Consider the following 18,007-nt stretch of genomic DNA (forward strand, 5'->3'; position numbering starts at 1 on the left):
TCCAGGAGAAATTTTTTCCTCTGTTCTCTAGCCCTCCATTTCAAGGGACTCAGGCAACTGAGGGTAAAGATGAGCTCTGAGTACCAAAGGAAATGAAGTCTCCCATATAATGGGTTTTGTGGTGATGAATTTTCCTTGGGAGCATGATTATAATGAAATAGAATCCAAGGAGGGACGCTTGTTGTGGAGAAGAAAAGACCTACCTTATTTTTGTCAAAGACATCACCATTTCTCTAGCTTCCCTGGTCTCTACCTTTAGATTATGATTATGATCATTATCCTTAATTTCCAAGTCTCTTTCATTGTCCAAATCCAATCAGTGAACAAATTTTGCTTTTCTAAGTCCACTAAATCGCTTCTAGCTACCCCACTCTGTCTACTCACAAAACTACTTCTTTAGTTGAAGCCCTTATCACCTCTTGCTTACATTATTATAATGGCTTTCTAATTAATTGATTTCCCTGCCTGAAGTCTCTCCCCAGTTCACACTATCTGTACATACTGCAGTCAAAATGATTTTTTCTTTTTTACAGCTGGTATTTTATTTATTTTTTAAAAATTTATTTTTTGTTTTCAACATTCTCTTCCATGAGATGGTGAGTTCCAAATTTTCTCTCCATCTCTTACCACTACCCCAAGACAACATGTAATATATTAAGAAAAATTAGAACCAATGGGAGAAACTGCAAGAAAGAAAAAACAAAAAGAGAGCAGAAATAATGTGCTATATTCAGACTCCATAGTTCTTTGCCTGGATGTGGACAGCATTTTCCATCATGAGTCTTTTGGAATTGTCTTAGATACTACCAAGGAATACTTCTAAGACAGTACATCAAACATTGTCAGGGAAGTAACTTGAGAGAGCAAAATAATCACTTTTCATACTTCTCTTGATTCTTGTATTTGAAAGTGACATTTTCTATTCAGTTCTGATCTTTTCAACAAGAATGCTTGCAAGTCCTCTATTTCACGACCAGTTTTCCCCCTGAAGTATTATACTCAGTTTTGCTGGGTAGGTGATTCTTGGTTTTAATCCTAGCTCCTTTGACCTGCAGAATATCATATTTCAAGCTCTTTGATTCCTTAATGTAGAAGCTCCTGGATCTTGTGTGATCCTGATTGTATTTCCACAATACTTGAACTGTTTTTTTCTGGCTGCTTGCAATATTTGACCTAGGAACTCTGGAATTTGGCTGCAATATTACTAGGAATTTTCAGAGAAAGTGATTGGTGGATTCTTTCCATTTCTATTTTACCCTCTGGTTCCAGAATATCAGGGCAGTTTTCCATGTTAATTTCTTGAAAGATGATATTGAGGTTCTTTTTATGATCATGGCTTTCAAGTAGTCCAATAATTTTTAAATTATTTCTCTTGGATGTATTTTCCAGGTCACTTGTTTTTCCAGTGAGATATTTCATATGGTCTTCTATTTTTTCATTCTTTTCATCCTGTTTTATAATTTATTGATTTCTTATAAAGTCATTAGCTTTCCTTTTCTCCATTCTAATTTTTAAGGAGTTATTTTCTTTAGTGACCTTTTGGACCTCCTTTTCCATTTGACCAATTTTGCTTTTTAAGGCATTCTTCTCCTCATTAGCTTTTTGGACCTCTTTTGCCATTTAGGTTAGTCTATTTTTAAGGTGTTATTTTCTTCAGTATTTGGAGGCATCTCCTTTAGCAAGCTGTTGACTTGTTTTTCATGATTTTCTCAAATCACTGACTTCTCTTCTGAATTTTTTTTTTCTACTTCTCTTACCTGATTTTCAAAATCCTTTTTGAGCTCTTCCATGGCCTGGTAGCAATACATATTTTTCTTGGAGGCTTTGGATGTAAGAGCTTTGATTTTGTTGTCTTTTTATGGGTATATGTTTTGATCTTCTTTGTCATCAAAGTAAGATTCTATAGTCTGAGGTTTTGTTTATTTTTACATTGTTTGCTTATTTTCCCAGCCAAATACTTGACTTTCTAACTCTTTGTTAAGGTAGGTCTCTGCTTCCAGTGTGTAGGGTGTTCTACCCCAAACTTCAAGGTTTTTGTGCAGCTGTTTTCAGAGATACTTCTTGAGGCCTGTAAATTTTCAGTTCTTCCAAGGTGGTATGAACAAAGGAGAGATGTTTACTTCTTTCCTGGCCTGTGCTCTGGTCTAAGAGTGACCACAAGTCATCTTCTCTGCCTTGGAACTGTGAGGAGGATTCCTTCTCCACTACACTATAAGCTTCACCACACTAGCACTCTCCTCACCCCAGGACTGCCACCCATGACTGTGACCCAGATCCAAGCAGGGAAAAGCAAAAGAATCCTGCCTCAGGACCAGCATAGAGATCCCTGTAGCCCCACTGTGATCACCTACTTGATTCCCTTACTGTGGGTCAAGAGCTCCAGAAGCATTAGTCACTGCTGCCACCTCCACCTTTGCAGGGCTGAGCCCAAACCACACTCCTCTCTCACCCAGGTCTGACAGAGATTTCCCACTGATCTTCTATGCTGGCTTTGGCATTTGTGAACCCAAAACTCTGGACACCACAACAGTACAGCTGGACTGTGCTCTATTCCCAGCCTGGTGTGATGGACTCTTCCTGTTGACTTTCCAGATTGTTTTGTGTTAGAGACTTCTTTCACTCCATCATTTTGTGGATTCTGTATCTTTGGAATTTGTTTAAAGTCATTTTTACAAGTATTTGGCAGGTTTTGGGGAGCATTCAAGCAAGTCCGTGCTTTTACTCTTCCATCTTGCCTCCCTAAAGTGATTTTTTTTAACTTCAAATTGGAGCATGTCACTCCCTTCTCAATCAACTCCCATGGCTCCTTGTTGTCATTAGGATAAAATTTGAATTACTCTGTTTAATTTTTAAAACCCTTCACAAGCTGGTCTCAACCTATCTTTCTAGGCTCATTGGACTTTACTATTCCCCTGAACTTTGTGACTCAGACAAACTGACCTTTTTTCCTCTCACACAGCAATCCATTACGTATCTGTGCCTTTTTACTGACTGTCCCCCCTCTTAGAATGTATTCCCTTTTCACCCTTGCCTCTTAGAATATTTCTCTTCAATGCAGCTAAAGTGTCACTCCTGGATTTCCCCAATAGCTGGTACACTTTTCCCTTAACTATCCTGCATACACTAGCCAGGCACAGGGAACCTGTCGCTCTCAAGGTCCTCAAGTGTGGCCCTTTGACTGAATCCAAACTTCCTAGAACAAATTCCTTTAATAAAAGGATTTGTTATGTAAAACATGGACTCAGTCAAAAGCCTATGCCCAAGGACCTAGAAGGCTGCATGTGACCTCAAGGCTGCAGGTTCCCCACCCCTGCACTAGGCTTTAATACGCTTCTTAATATATTGATTAATATAGTTATTCCCAGTTATTAACTTGTATCTGAATAAGTTTCAGACTATGGTTTCTACTTTTCTTCTTCTGCATTAAAGATTGCTTTACCTCTGGTCTAGGGGTAGCTAGGTGGTGCAGTAGATAGAGCACTAGTTCAGGAGTCAGGAGGAACTGAGTTCAAATCTCACCTCAGACACTTGACACTCACTAGCTGTGTGATCTTGGACAAGTCACTTAACCCCAATTGCCTCATCATGGGTCATCTCCTGTCATCCTGATGAATATCTGGTCACTGGATTCAGATGGCTCTGGAGGAGAAGTGAGGCTGGTGACCTACACAGCCCTCCCTCACTCAAAACAAAGTCAAATGCAAGTCATGTCATTATTTCTCAGATGGCATGGTCTTCTTCGGCAATGAAGGATGAACACACACACCTCGGGTCTATTTCTATTAGAAATACTGTCCACTTCTGGGGCCTCTCCCTGTGTTTCTCTCAGAACCTCCATTTTAAGGAGATGGTCCAGGCCAACCAGGTCTTCATTCCTCTCCAGTCGGAACTGCCAATTCATTTTCCCAGAACGTTATACACTATATCATAGAAACCTCTTCACCTGAAAGCTCACTTTACTTCTGGACTGTTTCTCACATTGGGACTATCCTCAGCCCCTGTCTACTCTCTTTCTCATTGGCTGATTCCTTCTAGAACCTTCATTTTGAGAATTTACAGGTCAGCCTCATCACTGTTCCTCTGTATGCTGTCCTCTTGCCTCTCTGTGTCTTCTCTACTATGCTACAAAAAATCTCTTCACTCTGGATGTCTATCCAGAATATACTACTTTATATGAATTATGGAGGCTGCAGAGAATGATTTGCATAATATTTTATGAGTAAGCAGAGTGGTAAAAGGAGTTGTTTGGCCATTGCTTATCACCTTGATCAGACCAACAATATCTCACTCTTTATTCTCATATAACTTCCATGGTATGATATACTGGACAGATTGCTGGCCTTGGAGTTAGAATGAATTGTGTTTAATTTTGCCTTAACACTTACTAGTTTTAGGACCACGGGAAAGTTAAGTTACCTAAACTCTTAATCTCCCTGGGAATTCTCAAAGAGAGGACCGAAAAGTTCATCTGATACCAGTCAGACAGATATGTCAAGATCAAGAGAAAATGGGATAAACCAAAAGACATTGACAACAGATTGCAAAAATGATTCAAGGTCCAAATCTTGATGCCCAATATTGGTTATGCAAGCAATAAGAAGGACAAACACACGTCATCCAGATGATTCAGCTAGCTTTGGTGCACAATGTCAAAGAACTGGGAACGCTCCTGATGTGCAACAAATCTAAATGTGCTGAGAATGCTCACAATGTTCCCTTAAGAATCAGAAAGCTGTTGCTAAGAGAGCACCTCAGCTAGATATCAAGATCACCAATCCACATGCTAGCCTGAGAAATGAAGGAAATTAATAAAAGAAGGTTTGCACATTTTTATTTGCGTTAAATCCTCAAAGCACCAAAAAAAGAAAAAAGAAGAAAAGGATTATCAGTAGCCAAACATTTATTGATCTGTATTAGTGAGGGAAGGTTACACACTGAAGCATCACAGATTTTTTTTAAATGCCCAATACTACCACCTCCACAACACAGAACTTTTAGAAGACTGGTGGACCTATATAGTCTCTATCCTTCTCACATGGACCTTGTATATCATGGCTTATTAGCAAGGTTACAATTCTCTGTCCTCCTCCTTCCAGTCATTGTTAATATGAGCTTCCCTCAAACATGAACTACAACCACTAAATCTTTTCCTTCTATCATTAATTGTGGATAGGCAAGAGAGAAAATAATGCTGTAGATCCCAGACACCCCCCACCCCCACCAAAGTAACTTGGGCTACCTCTAGTAACTAAGCTATCAACAGAGGTATGAAGCTAAGAAAAGGGAATGGATAGTTGAAGCATGCAGACCCCTTAGGTAATTAGAGGCCTTCTATCAATGCTGTTCACCAAGACATAGTTTCCAGTCTAGGGAAACATTCTAAGGTAGTGCTGTTAAACTCAAATTCAAGCAGAGAGTACCTTATGCCTCAGAAAACCACAAATTAACAATATCTATGTTTTATTTTTATTTATTTTTTAAACATTGCCCAATTATATTTTAATCTGGGATTTTATGACCAAATCTGTGGGCCAAAAGTTCAGATTCTGTGTTCTAGGGAAAAAAATAGTCTTCATCACAACTCTTCTTACACTGTGTACCTACACAGGCACTGGTCTGTCTGTCAGAATATAGCAGGTTGGAGTTTATACATCACTTTGATGAAGTAGAAGGGAGTGGAGGGAATAGTAATCAGCTAGCTTTTGTTTGCTATGTAGCTATTAGGCTATTAGGTGGCACAGTAGAGTTCCAGGCAAACCATTCCAGTATCTTGCCAAGAAAATGCCAAATGGGGTCATGAAGACTCAGACATGAAGGAATAACAATCCCTAATTGTCTCTTTTTTGGCTCAATGGATAGAGTACTGGATCTGGAGTTAGGAAGACTCATTTTCCGATGTTCAAATCTGACCTCAGACACTTACTAGCTATATAATGATGGGCAAGTCACTTAACCTTCTGTGCCTCCATTTCTTCATCAATAAAATGGAGTAGAGAAGGAAATGGCAAGCCACTGCAGTATCTTTACCAAGAAAACCCCAAATGGGGTCAGGAAAATTGTACCCAACTGAAAATAACTTAGCAGCAAGGACAATGTGCCATGTGCTATGGTAAGTGTTGGAGACTCTAAGGCAAAAATGAAGTTGCCCTTCAGGAGATTATATATTCTCAGGATATAGTGTGTAACTCGTCAATATATAACAAATGTACAAGGTTTTTTATTTGTTTATTTTTTGGTAGAGCAAGGAGACAAGTTATTAGCAGTCAGGAAGATCAGGAAAAGTTTCATAAGCAGGCTCCCTTTGAGCTGAACTTTGAAGTAAAGAAAGGATTCTAGGAGACAAAGGTGAAGAGGGGTAGCCACATAGAGGTAGAGACACAAGAGACAGAATAGAGTGTATGTGGGGGGAAAAGTCAAAAAGACCATTTTGTCCAATTGGAAGGGAAGGTTGAAGTCAGATCATCAATTATTGTAGCAGGTGATTGGCATAGTCAGATAAATGCTTTAATGTAATATCTGACCAAATCCAGGGGTTTGTACACTTCTATTTAAGAGGATGAATTGCAATAGAAAGAGACTTGAGGGAGACCAATTAGGAAACTCTTGCAGTAATCCAGGAAAGAAGTGATAAAAGATTATATTAGGGTGGTTTCTATACTATATATAGGTGGTGTCTTGACTATACTAGTCAAGAAAAAGGGGCAGATATAGGAGATATTGTAGAGGTATCATTGACAAGATCCAACAACTGATGGAGACTGAGGAGTCTAGAATAACTACGAGGTTGTGAATAAGAGTAACTAGAAAGATGAGCTTACCCTTAACAGAAATAGAGAAGTTCAAAGAAGTATTTGGGGAAAAGAAAATAAGTTCTGTCTTGGAATATGTTGCATTTGAGATGACTATGGGACATCCATTCAAAATGCCCAAATAGACTTGGAGATGAGAAAGAGCTGAGTCTGATATATAATCATCTACATAAAAATGATAACTCATGGCAACTTATGAAACCATTAAGCAAATGTGTAGAGGAGGAGTTGGATAGATAAGCGATCAATTAATTGATAGGAGTCGGGTCAAAATAAGTCCACAAGCATTTATTACACTTTTACTATGTGCCAGGCACTGTGCTAAGTATTAATGATACAAAGAAAGGTGGGAAAAATTCCTCTTCTGGAGCAGCTTGTAAACTACCCTGCCTAAGAGAACTCTCCTTTTAAGCATAATTAAACAAAAGAAACCATTCCCTTCCCTAAATCTAATAAAGTGAGCCCCATTTTGCATATATATAAGTGTACTTACTATTTCACTGCTGGGAGAGGGAAGGCATATTTTGCTGCAGTCTTCTGGAGTCAAGATTGGATTGCATTGGTCAAGTTTTCATTCCTTTTTTGATATTTTCCTTTCCTTCCCATATAAATTGTTCTCATTTCTGCATTCTTCTTTAATTCATAAGTTTTCCCAAATTTCTCTGAATTCTTTATATTCCTGGTTGTTGTTCTTTTTAATTGAAGAATGATATTCTGTCCCATTCATACAACAGAAATGATTCATTACCCAATAGATGAATAATTGTTTTGTTTCCAGATTTTTTTTTTTATTTTCTTGGTACCATAATAAGTGCTGTTGTTAATTTTTCTTGAAGGTCCTTCTGCCCACTTTTCCATGGCTCTACAATGTGAAAGTGTCAGAGCACTGCATAGGAGGGCCATTTTTAGAACAATTTTCATATGTCTCATCAGTTGTTACTAAAAAAAGAGAAAAAAACCAACTCACTAACTCATCACCTCTTGACCAACCTTCTGGCGATGTTCCTTTCCATATTTAGCTATACTGACTGACAGGTAGCAGACACTACTTGTCACTGAGCTGGTATTAAAAGCCATTTCAGTTTGGTACCACCTGCCAGAGACTGGGCTTTATTGGCCTTGTCTTTGAAAACCCTGGGTACTCCTACTCTATAATGAAGCATTAAAATAGGGCTGTCATGGAGCATGGGCATAGACACTTTATAAAATGAGGAGATAGCATGTTTTTTGCAATATATATTGTAGCAAATTATCAGTTGAGTCTCACAAAAAAATAAATTTTCTAGGCAAAAGAGTAAATATAGAGGAACATGTTAGTTTAGTATCTTCTGTAGGCAAAAACCCACTTTGGCTACTGAGTACACTAAGATTGTTTTGCTACAGACATTTTTACCCTGTTCAGAAAGACAAGGAGCAAGCATATGAAATTAGCATAGGTATTAAATTTGCTAAGCACTCTAATTTCAATAGACTTGATATTTCTTCAGTGATGATATCCACCATCAGTCTGGGCCTAGATAATGCAAAACCTGGAAAGAATGTTCCACTGATGTTGGAAATTCCTGAGGGTTTTCATTTATTTCCTTTTGAACATCTAACACTTCTTTTTATTTCTCTTTTGGAGATCAAATTGTGAAACCAACCTCGAAAATATACCAAACAGTTTTGTTCCTTTCCTATTTTATTTACAAAATCAGTCTGTCAGGCAAATATACTCATTCTTTTTTGGGCATATTCTTTCGTTTGCCATCTCTGGACTTAGCATTGCCTGTCATTCATAGCTGTCATATCTGGTCTCTAAACTCTTGCCAACTTATGTTTTTTCCCATCTTTTAGAACTTACCCCAGAACACATAAACACCAAATTCTTATAAAACCTTCTGCCCGATTTCTTAACTGTCACTTGAGTTGTTGACAATACAACCAACCAACAGACATATTGAGAGAGAGAGAGAGAGAGAGAGAGAGAGAGAGAGAGAGAGAGAGACAGACAGACAGACAGACAGACAGACAGACAGACAAGTAGCAAAAGCTGAGTGAAGAAAATTATCATTTTGAGAATGTTAACTGGTCAATACATTTTTTAAACAACTCATATGCAACGTAGGGCATTGAAACAATAGACTACAACAGCTAGAAGTGAGACTTTTATAAATTTAGCAGAAAAATAAATCAATATTTTTACTGAATATATGGATTTTATTAATCTGTGTTTTGTTGAATAACACTGAGTCTCTTCTTTTAAAGAGTCTCAAGTAAACTTGGATCCTAAAAATGGTTAGTGAAAAACACTTTGGAATGATTCAAGAGATTCTTTATCTCCTTCACCATCATATTTAATAAGCTGACATTCTGTGCTGCTTCTTCTTGGGGGGGGGGGGGTAAGGGTTAACGAAGTGTGGTAATGTAATATCTGACCAAGCTCAGGATTTTGTATACTTCCATAAAACATAAACCTCACATGAGACAGTCTAAGACAAGAAAGGATTCTAGTATTTCAGCATGTGAGAATTTTCACCTTGAATAATTGTAAAGAATGATTTTTTTTTCAGAAAACCTATATTATTTGGTCACATTCCAAACTGGAGTGAGCTCTACATAGACTAGCTAACTCAAGACCTTCCTCAATAAATGTGGTTCTTTGCCTCACTTTGTTTTTTTTTTAGCTTAAGCAAAACTAATGTGAGTTTTATAATTGTTATATTCCACAACAGAGATCATGCACTTCATTATTTTGCTAAATGCTGACCTCTGTACTATGAAATCTGGGATTCTGGTTAATTTCCTTCCTAAGATTTGTAGTTAGGACAATTTTAATGACTCCTTCTGGTAACTTGGCTCCTGCAAATTCTGTCAACTCCTCAGGAGGAGAATGTTCTAAGAAATGAAATTCTAAAGAAATGCCTTTAATTTTTTTCCATTTGGCTCAGTTCCCTAAATATGAAGTTATGCCATGGATGTATTTTTCCCTTATATGAACCTCAAAGTTCACCTGGTGATGAAAGGGTTCTTAGGAGAAAAGATGATCACATAATTACATTTATTTAATCAGTTTAGGACTTCTAACAGAATTTACCATTTGTGACCTTAGGAATGAGCCTTTGAATGTCTATTTGGTACAGATAATAAAATTGTCTCTAGCATTACTTTTATAAATTCTATATATGCATATACATGGGGCAGCCAGGTGGTGCAGTGGATAGAGCACCGGTGCAGGAGTCAGGAGGACCTGAGTTCAAATCCCACCTCAGGCACTTGACACTCACTAGCTGTGTGACCTTGGGCAAGTCACTTAACCACAATTGCCTCATCCTGGGTCATCTCTAGTCATCCTGATGAATATATGGTCACTGGATTCAGATAGCTCAGGAGGAGAAGTGAGGCTGGTGACCTGCACAGCCCTCCCTCACTCAAAACAAAGTCAAGTGCTAGTCATGTCATTATTTCTCTGATGGCATGGACTTCTTCGGCAATGAAGGATGAACACACTTTCCTATATATGTGTGTGTGTGTGTGTGTGTGTGTGTGTGTGTGTGTGTGTGTGTGTGTGTGTGTGTGTGTGTGTGTGTATGTATATTTATATATATATATGTATATTTATATAAATGACATTTAAATATTTCCTTTCTAGACATTCAGCAACATTCCATATGAATTGACAATAATGCTCTGCAAAATTCCTTTTTAGGGGGATACTTCCTACGTGAAAGATCGCTGGTGTGTTTTTGATGGATTTATGGTCTTTTGCCTTTGGGTTTCTTTGGTGTTACAGGTAATTAAATGATTTTAAATTATAGGGTCACATTTTCTGAATTACACCCCACCTATTCTTAAACAAAACTGTCTAAATAGAAGTATAAAAGGAATTTTTTTGAGACTGAACAATAGTATTTAATTGCATACCATTTGGTGAATTCTAGTTTTCTTTTGAAATATATAAATGAGAAATTTATCTCACTCTTTGCCTGTTATTTAATTGGTGTTTTACTTTGGTATACATTTGTAATTTATCTATAATCTGCCCTAAGATAAAGTGACTTACCCTCATTTTTAAAATTTTTTTTAGTCCAGATTTGTGAATTCATTGGTATAGCATCTCTTAGAGAAAAGAACTTTTTATCAATGTAGATTGGTCACTGTTCTCCTGCTTTTTTTTTTTTCAAAGTGTTGCTTGGAAGCACTGAAAAGTTAAGTGACTTGTCCAGGGTCCAACAGCCAGAATGTGTCAGAGAAGGAGTTTAATCTCAATTCATCCTGGATCCAAAGTTGACTGTCTAACCTCCCCATATTAGACTGCTCTTCAACCCCTTCCTTAAGCCTACAATATCAAAAATTAGACTAAATAAAATAAAGGAAGAAAATCTAAGGACATTTCTGGGTTCTAGGGCATTAAATGATGAATATTGATGGGAAAGTTTACACATTCTTACTTGTTTTCACCATCATGGACATATCTGGATCAGGGTAGAAAAGACTACATTGCCTCTACAAGGCTTCTCCTAAGGAAAATAAGAATAATATACAGTTTGAAAAGGGCATAAAGTAAAGCTTTATTCTGAATAATAGTAGTAAGTAATCTAGTTTGTTACTGTAATCTATTCAGGCAGGATTTACATTGACTTCAATGAAACTGGTTGTCTTCCTAGTAGAGAGGCAGCCTGAAGTAGTGAATAGGAGAGCTGGTATTTCTGCTGAAGTGATACCACCCTTCGCATCTTTCTTCCCCATTGCTAGTATCTTTCATATGAGATTACCTTATATTTACAGGGTATATATCTTGTATGAAGAGTTATTTGCATGAAGTTTCCTCCATTAAAATGTGAGTGTCTTAAGGGTGGGATCTGTTTTTACTTTCCTTTGTATCATTAATGCTTGGTACACAGTAAACTCTTAAGAAATATTTGTTGGCTAACTCACTGATTTCCAGGAAACTTTGACTTCAAATAGCTTTTCTGATACTTTCAGACTATCTGATTCAGCAGGGCAAACCACTTAACCTTGTATCTCAGTTACCATATTAAAGACTTTAAGTTGCAGAACAGTTATCAGTTGATAGTGTTTCTTCTCTAAGAGGTCCTTATATGAATGAAATTAAAAAAAAAAATCCAGCTGATGCCTCACTCCCACTGCTGAAAAAGATCTAACTGGAAGAGGCAACTTCTTTTACTAGCTAATTGGAGTGATTCATACCTAGACAGTCTTCCTTACTTTTAAACTGATTTTCTTCTGATATAATTTATGGTATTCTCCTATCCTCAGTGGAATAAAGGTGTTAAGTAGCATTATTATAACACACTTTGATCTACTTCTCTTAGCTTAAATGATGCTTTTTACATTTTTCCTTATGGAGTTTTCAGCTCTCCTCCCACACCTTTTAGATTTGCATCTTTATAAAATCAAAAAAATAGAACTCAAATTAATCTCATTTTAGTAAGGATCTAACCAATTAAATAAAAGCCTTTTATTAATTGTCCATATTTATATACATTTAAAATTGATTTTCTAAAGTAATTATAATTTTACATTAATGATTGTTTTTTACAAATAAGTCACAATGCACACTGATGTAACAAAACTAAATTTTAGCTTTGGTAATTTCCATATTTAATGATTCTTTCTTAATTATCCTTAACAATTTCACTTAAATTAAATTTAGGGTGGTATATGTAACTAAATTTATTTTGAAAATAATCTGCAAAACTTTCTAATCATTGGTATCATCCCCACACCCCCCCCCCCAAATGGAATATTATTCCTTGGGAAACAATGAATTTCCCTACTCTGGTTGTCTTCCAGTGGAAGATAATTGCCTACTTGTTGAGAAAGGAGTGCAGACAGGATTACTGATTAGGTATGGATTGCATTATGTGACATCCAAACTTCTCTGTAATGATGACATCCTTAGAGTCTATGGAAATGTAAATAAGACAAGTGAGGGGGAATCTGAAAAAAATCTACAATTCCATATTTACAGGTATTTGAAATTGCTGACATAGTTGATCAAATGTCACCTTGGGGAATGTTGAGGATTCCAAGGCCTCTTATTATGATCAGGGCATTCCGTATTTATTTCCGATTTGAACTACCAAGAACAAGGATAACAAATATTTTAAAGTAAGTATTGCAATCCATAATTTTAATGAACTTTTAATGAATTTTTACTTGTAAAGCTTACTGTCTTATGTATTTTAAAACATTTATTTTTCTAGGCGTTCGGGAGAACAAATTTGGAGTGTCTCAATTTTCCTGCTTTTCTTTCTACTTCTGTATGGAATTTTAGGAGTTCAAATGTTTGGCACTTTTACCTATCACTGTGTAACAGATGACACTCAGCCGGGGTAAGTTTTATTATCACCATTGATTTAATTTAGATTCTTTATTAGAAAAATATATTTCTATATCACCTAGTGTTTCCTTGAAACAAGGCTTTCTAATTTCCATTATTCTGCTTAATTATTATCCTCCTCTTCACTATTATGACCATTATTACTCGGGAATACCAGTGTTTATATTTTTTTTTTTGAAGAAAAAGTGCCTTGTAGCAACCTTTGGGGATACTTCTTTATCTCATCTTTGAAAGGGAATGAAATATAGAAGAGGGAGGGAAAATCACTTCCTTTGGCTCTAGACAGGTGTAAATGGGAAAGGTCTTAATAACTGTGGTCCTCTCTAGCTTGACTGATCCAGAAGACATATTGTAGGGATGGTCTGGTAGTGCAATAGAATGATATTCCACCATATTTGATGAAAAACAATTTGTTTTATTAAAATACCAATCAGTTACCCAAAAATAAATGTAGTAAAATCTTATTCTGTTTATAATAGCAAGACTAATCTGTTCCTTTTTACATTTGGGAAGTTTAAACAAATGAACCTACATACAGTATTACATATATAAATGGACACATTTTTAAGAAGGATAGATAAATAACTTACTAACAGAAAAACACCCTGAACAAATCATTAGAAAGTTGTATGCATGTACTTTAGGACAGCAAGGTTTTTTTCCTACAAGCTTTGTTATGTGTTCTTATCATTTCTACCAAATGGCAGAAATAACACATGTGATGAAAAACAAAAATCAGTAATAAAAATGTTCTTTAATAAAAATGTGATAGGATAATAGCTATGGGCAATTAATTACTTTTGTATTAATAATAGAACGACAAAATGAATCATGGATTTTCTAAAGTTATCAGCTTGTATTAATGTCTCTTGGATAGAATGAGACAGTTTGCAAAAATTTAATTCAAATGCATGCTCTTTAAAATATCTGTTTTATAAAAATCAAACAAAATAAAAAATCCAACATGGCATCTAACAGCAAGAAAAATAAGTAAGCCACATGTACATTCTAAAAATAATCTTTCAAGGCAGAAAAGCTGATAGTATTGTGTTTCATTTATTTCCAAGACCACTATTGCTTTTCTGAAATGTAGTTATAGTTTTACTTTAACATGGCATTTGGGAAGGAAAATATAAAGCAAAACAGGATTGTGCCAATGATTAAATTTGTAGGTAAGCTTCTGCTGTCAAAAATATGAAGTGTCTATGGCAAGGACAATGAATGAACTACCTGGGGAACTATTTGTATTAGGGAAGAAACAAAACAGAAAAACCAACATGGAATATGTATACAAATATACAGTGTGAGAAGAAAGTCAGTGGCTAGGCAAGAGTATTTTTAAAGACTCATCTCAACTAAAGTTGTTTATTTCATATATTGAGCAATTCAGTGGAGCTTAAAAATCTAATTAACGTGTAAAACTATAAGCACTAAATCTTGATCCAGTTTTTAAAGCTCTTTTCTTTTAATGTCTTCATATCAAACCATTATGGGGAAAATTTCCATGAATACTGTACTTCCATAGTAAGTACAGTAAGTAAACATTAAAGGAACACATGGAGTATGTGGTACTATATTTGATAAGTACTATAAAGGTTAAAGGCAGTAGTAAAATAGCACCTTCTCTGGACTCACAACTGGAAATTGGCTTCCAAAAATTCCACCTTTTGGACTGACAGCAGGCAGAGAATAGGGTTCATGCTTTATATATAATTCACTACATAGAATAAATTCAAATAAGTTCCATGGACTTTGTTTTCATGGCTAATTTCAAGTCATATTTGTATAAATGCAGCAGATTGGATGGGACTAAAAGATCCCCTACAGCAAGAGTCCTTTTTAAAATATATATATATATATATATATATATATATATATATATATATATATATATATATATATATATATATATATATATAAATACACATATATGGATATCTTTTATATTTTTGCATCACCAAAGCTTCCTACAGTATCCCTCCCACAGCCTCATCACATTTGACAAATAATATTCTTTAAAGCATAAAAATAGAAATGATAGAAAAATCAGCTAAACTAACGAATAGGTCTCCCCAAAGTATGAAAATATATGTAATATGATCCACCCAACTTGTGGACCTCTCACCTCTACAAAAGAGGCAGGTGTATTCTAGTTTGAGCAAGCTGAAACTGGTTCATGAGAGTCAAATATTAACTTTTCATTGCAAACATTTACAACTCAGAAGTCAATAGATTGAATTTATTGTTTTTTTTGAAACTGATGGGAAAGTATTAGTCATGTAGGTTAAGCTTATAAGTATGTCATGAAAAAATTTTTTTCAGACATCCATTTGTTAGACATTTCACATCCTTGGGTGTGAGTTTCTCCTCATATCTCTTCTCTGAAGCCATACTTATTCTTAGTAATTTTGCAGCATTCAGAATTCGATTTATTTTGAGGTTCTTTCTATTTACAGTGTTGTAGCTGTATATGTTGTTATCCTGGCTCTGATTACTTCATTTTGCATCAGTTAATGTAAGTGGTTTCCTAACTCTGAATTCATCATACTCATCATTTCTTACAGCACAATAATATTCAATATATTCACAAATTACAATTTGCTTATCCATCCTCTAACTAAGGGATATCTGGTCACTGGATTGAGGTGGCTCTAGAGGCTGGTGACCTGCACAGCCCTCCCTCACTCAAAACAAAGTCAAGTGCAAGTCATGTCATCATTTCTCTGGTGGCATGGTCTTCTTCAGCAAGGAAGGATGAACACACACAATGGATATCTGCTTTGTTTTCAATTCTTTGCAACTACAAAAAGTTCTTCTATAAATAACCTGTATGTGGGAATTTTCAACTTAATCATATCCTCCCTGGGATCTAGTAGTGGAATATCTGGATCAGAGGATATGGACACACACACACGCACACACAGGACAAAAAGGGGTATATACATTTTAGGGGAAGAAGCAGAAGTGATTCTCTGAGGGGCAAGTGAGTTTTTAAATACACATTGTTTTGCAAAGATACTTTTCGTATACAGAACAAAGTAATGCTGAGTCCACAAACCTTCAGTCACTAGCCATGGGTATGATATTTCTGGCCAGTCTCAGTTCTTTTGCTCTTTAATATATAGTACCCCAAGACCTGTAGTCCTTTAATGTCTCCACTGCTAGATCATGTGTGATTCGAATTGTAGCACCATCATATTCAAATTGTTTTTTTTTATTTTGTAATGTTTAACAATCACTGCCATACAATTGTGATTTTATCCCCCCCACCTACCCCCCACACCCCCCCTCCCTATCATTTATAATTGCCTATATATCTCTTGGTTAAAAAAATACTCATAGCTGTGAAAGGCATATCATCTATTTCTCTTACAATTTTTTTCTGTAGAATGATATATAACATTTAGATCACATATCCATTTAGAATGTATAGTAGAATATGATGTAAGCCCAGTTTCTGTCAGACTACATTTCAGTATTCCCCAATATTTTTTTAAAATCAAGGGTACTTTCCTAAGTAGCATATGTTTTTGTTGAGTTACATTTTTCCCCTGATTCTCCCTTGTCTAGGATGTTCCTTTGATCTATCTATTTTTTTTAAATGGTATTTGAAGACTTTGATGACTGGTTTTCATAATACCTTTGGAGAGCTGGAAGAACTGTCCTTCCTTAATTTATACCTCTTTCATTATTTCCTATGATATCCTAGTTCTTTTGCTTTTCAAAATAAATTTTATTATTATTTTATCAAGTCCTATAAATAGGTAGATTTTAGAATTTGGAATAGCATCAAAACCATAAATTACCTTTGTAATATTGTCATTTTTATCATGTTGGTATGGCCTACTCATGAGAAATGAATATTTCTACAGCTAATCAAGCTATTATTTTATTTTTTTGTGGAATACTTTTTAACTGAATCTGTACAAATATTTTGTGTGCTTTGATAAATTGATCCCCAATATGTTATGAATTTTTTAAAATTATTGAGAATGAAATTCCTCTTCCTATTATTATCACTTAGATTTTTTTATTGTCATATAAAAATGCTATTGATTTTGGGATTTATTTTGTAGCCAATAACTTTACTGAAGCTATTGTCTCATTTGGTATCTTTGCTAATTCCCTAGGATTTTCTAAGTCAACTATCATCTCATCAGCAAATAAGGGGTTGGGACTGGCTATCCTTGATTTATTCCTACATTTATTGTATAATAAAAATAATAACTTGTATGATACTGTAAGGTTTACAAAACATTTTTAAATTTATTTTCAGTGTTCTACAATCATATAACTTAGATTTTTTCCCTCCTTCCCCTTCACCTCCTCCCTCCATCCCCAAGAGGGCATACAATTTTATATAGGATCTACACATGCATTCCTACAAAATATATTTTCTCCTTAGTCATGTTGAATAAAAGAATTAAAATGAATGGGAGAAACCATATAACAAACCAAAACGTAATGCAAAAGAAAATGTTCTACTACATTCTGCAATTGAATTCTATAGTACTTTCTCTGGATGTGGAAGGCATTTTTGTGTTAAAAGACCATTGGGAATTTTTTAAGTCCTTGCATTGCAATAAAGTTCTAAGTCTACCAGAAAAAATCCTCACACACTGTGGTTGTTACTGTGTACAAAGTTCTCCTGCTTCTGCTCCTTTCACTCAGCATCAAATCATATAAGTCTTTCCAGGCCTCTCTGAAGTCTTCCTGTTCATCATTTCTTATAGCACAATAGTATTCCATTACATTCATATACCATAATTTATCCAGCCATTCCTCAATTAATGTGCATCCCTTTGATTTCTAGTTTTTGGCTACCAAAAAGAAGGCTGCTATAAATATTTTT

At 35.5% G+C, this 18,007-nt stretch overlaps 1 protein-coding gene across 1 annotated transcript in view; it reads left to right on the forward strand.

Moving 5' to 3' along the window:
- NALCN (sodium leak channel, non-selective) overlaps positions 1 to 18,007 on the forward strand; it is a 526,457-nt gene that overhangs the window by 68,506 nt on the left and 439,944 nt on the right. Inside the window, exons 5-7 of the mRNA XM_072622030.1 lie at positions 10,498 to 10,581; positions 12,784 to 12,923; positions 13,019 to 13,147. Coding sequence (XP_072478131.1) covers positions 10,498 to 10,581; positions 12,784 to 12,923; positions 13,019 to 13,147 — 353 coding nt within the window. The remainder of the gene's footprint in view (positions 1 to 10,497; positions 10,582 to 12,783; positions 12,924 to 13,018; positions 13,148 to 18,007) is intronic.

The sequence above is a fragment of the Notamacropus eugenii genome, chromosome 6 (assembly GCF_028372415.1).
Source record: "Notamacropus eugenii isolate mMacEug1 chromosome 6, mMacEug1.pri_v2, whole genome shotgun sequence".
NCBI lineage: Eukaryota > Metazoa > Chordata > Mammalia > Diprotodontia > Macropodidae > Notamacropus > Notamacropus eugenii.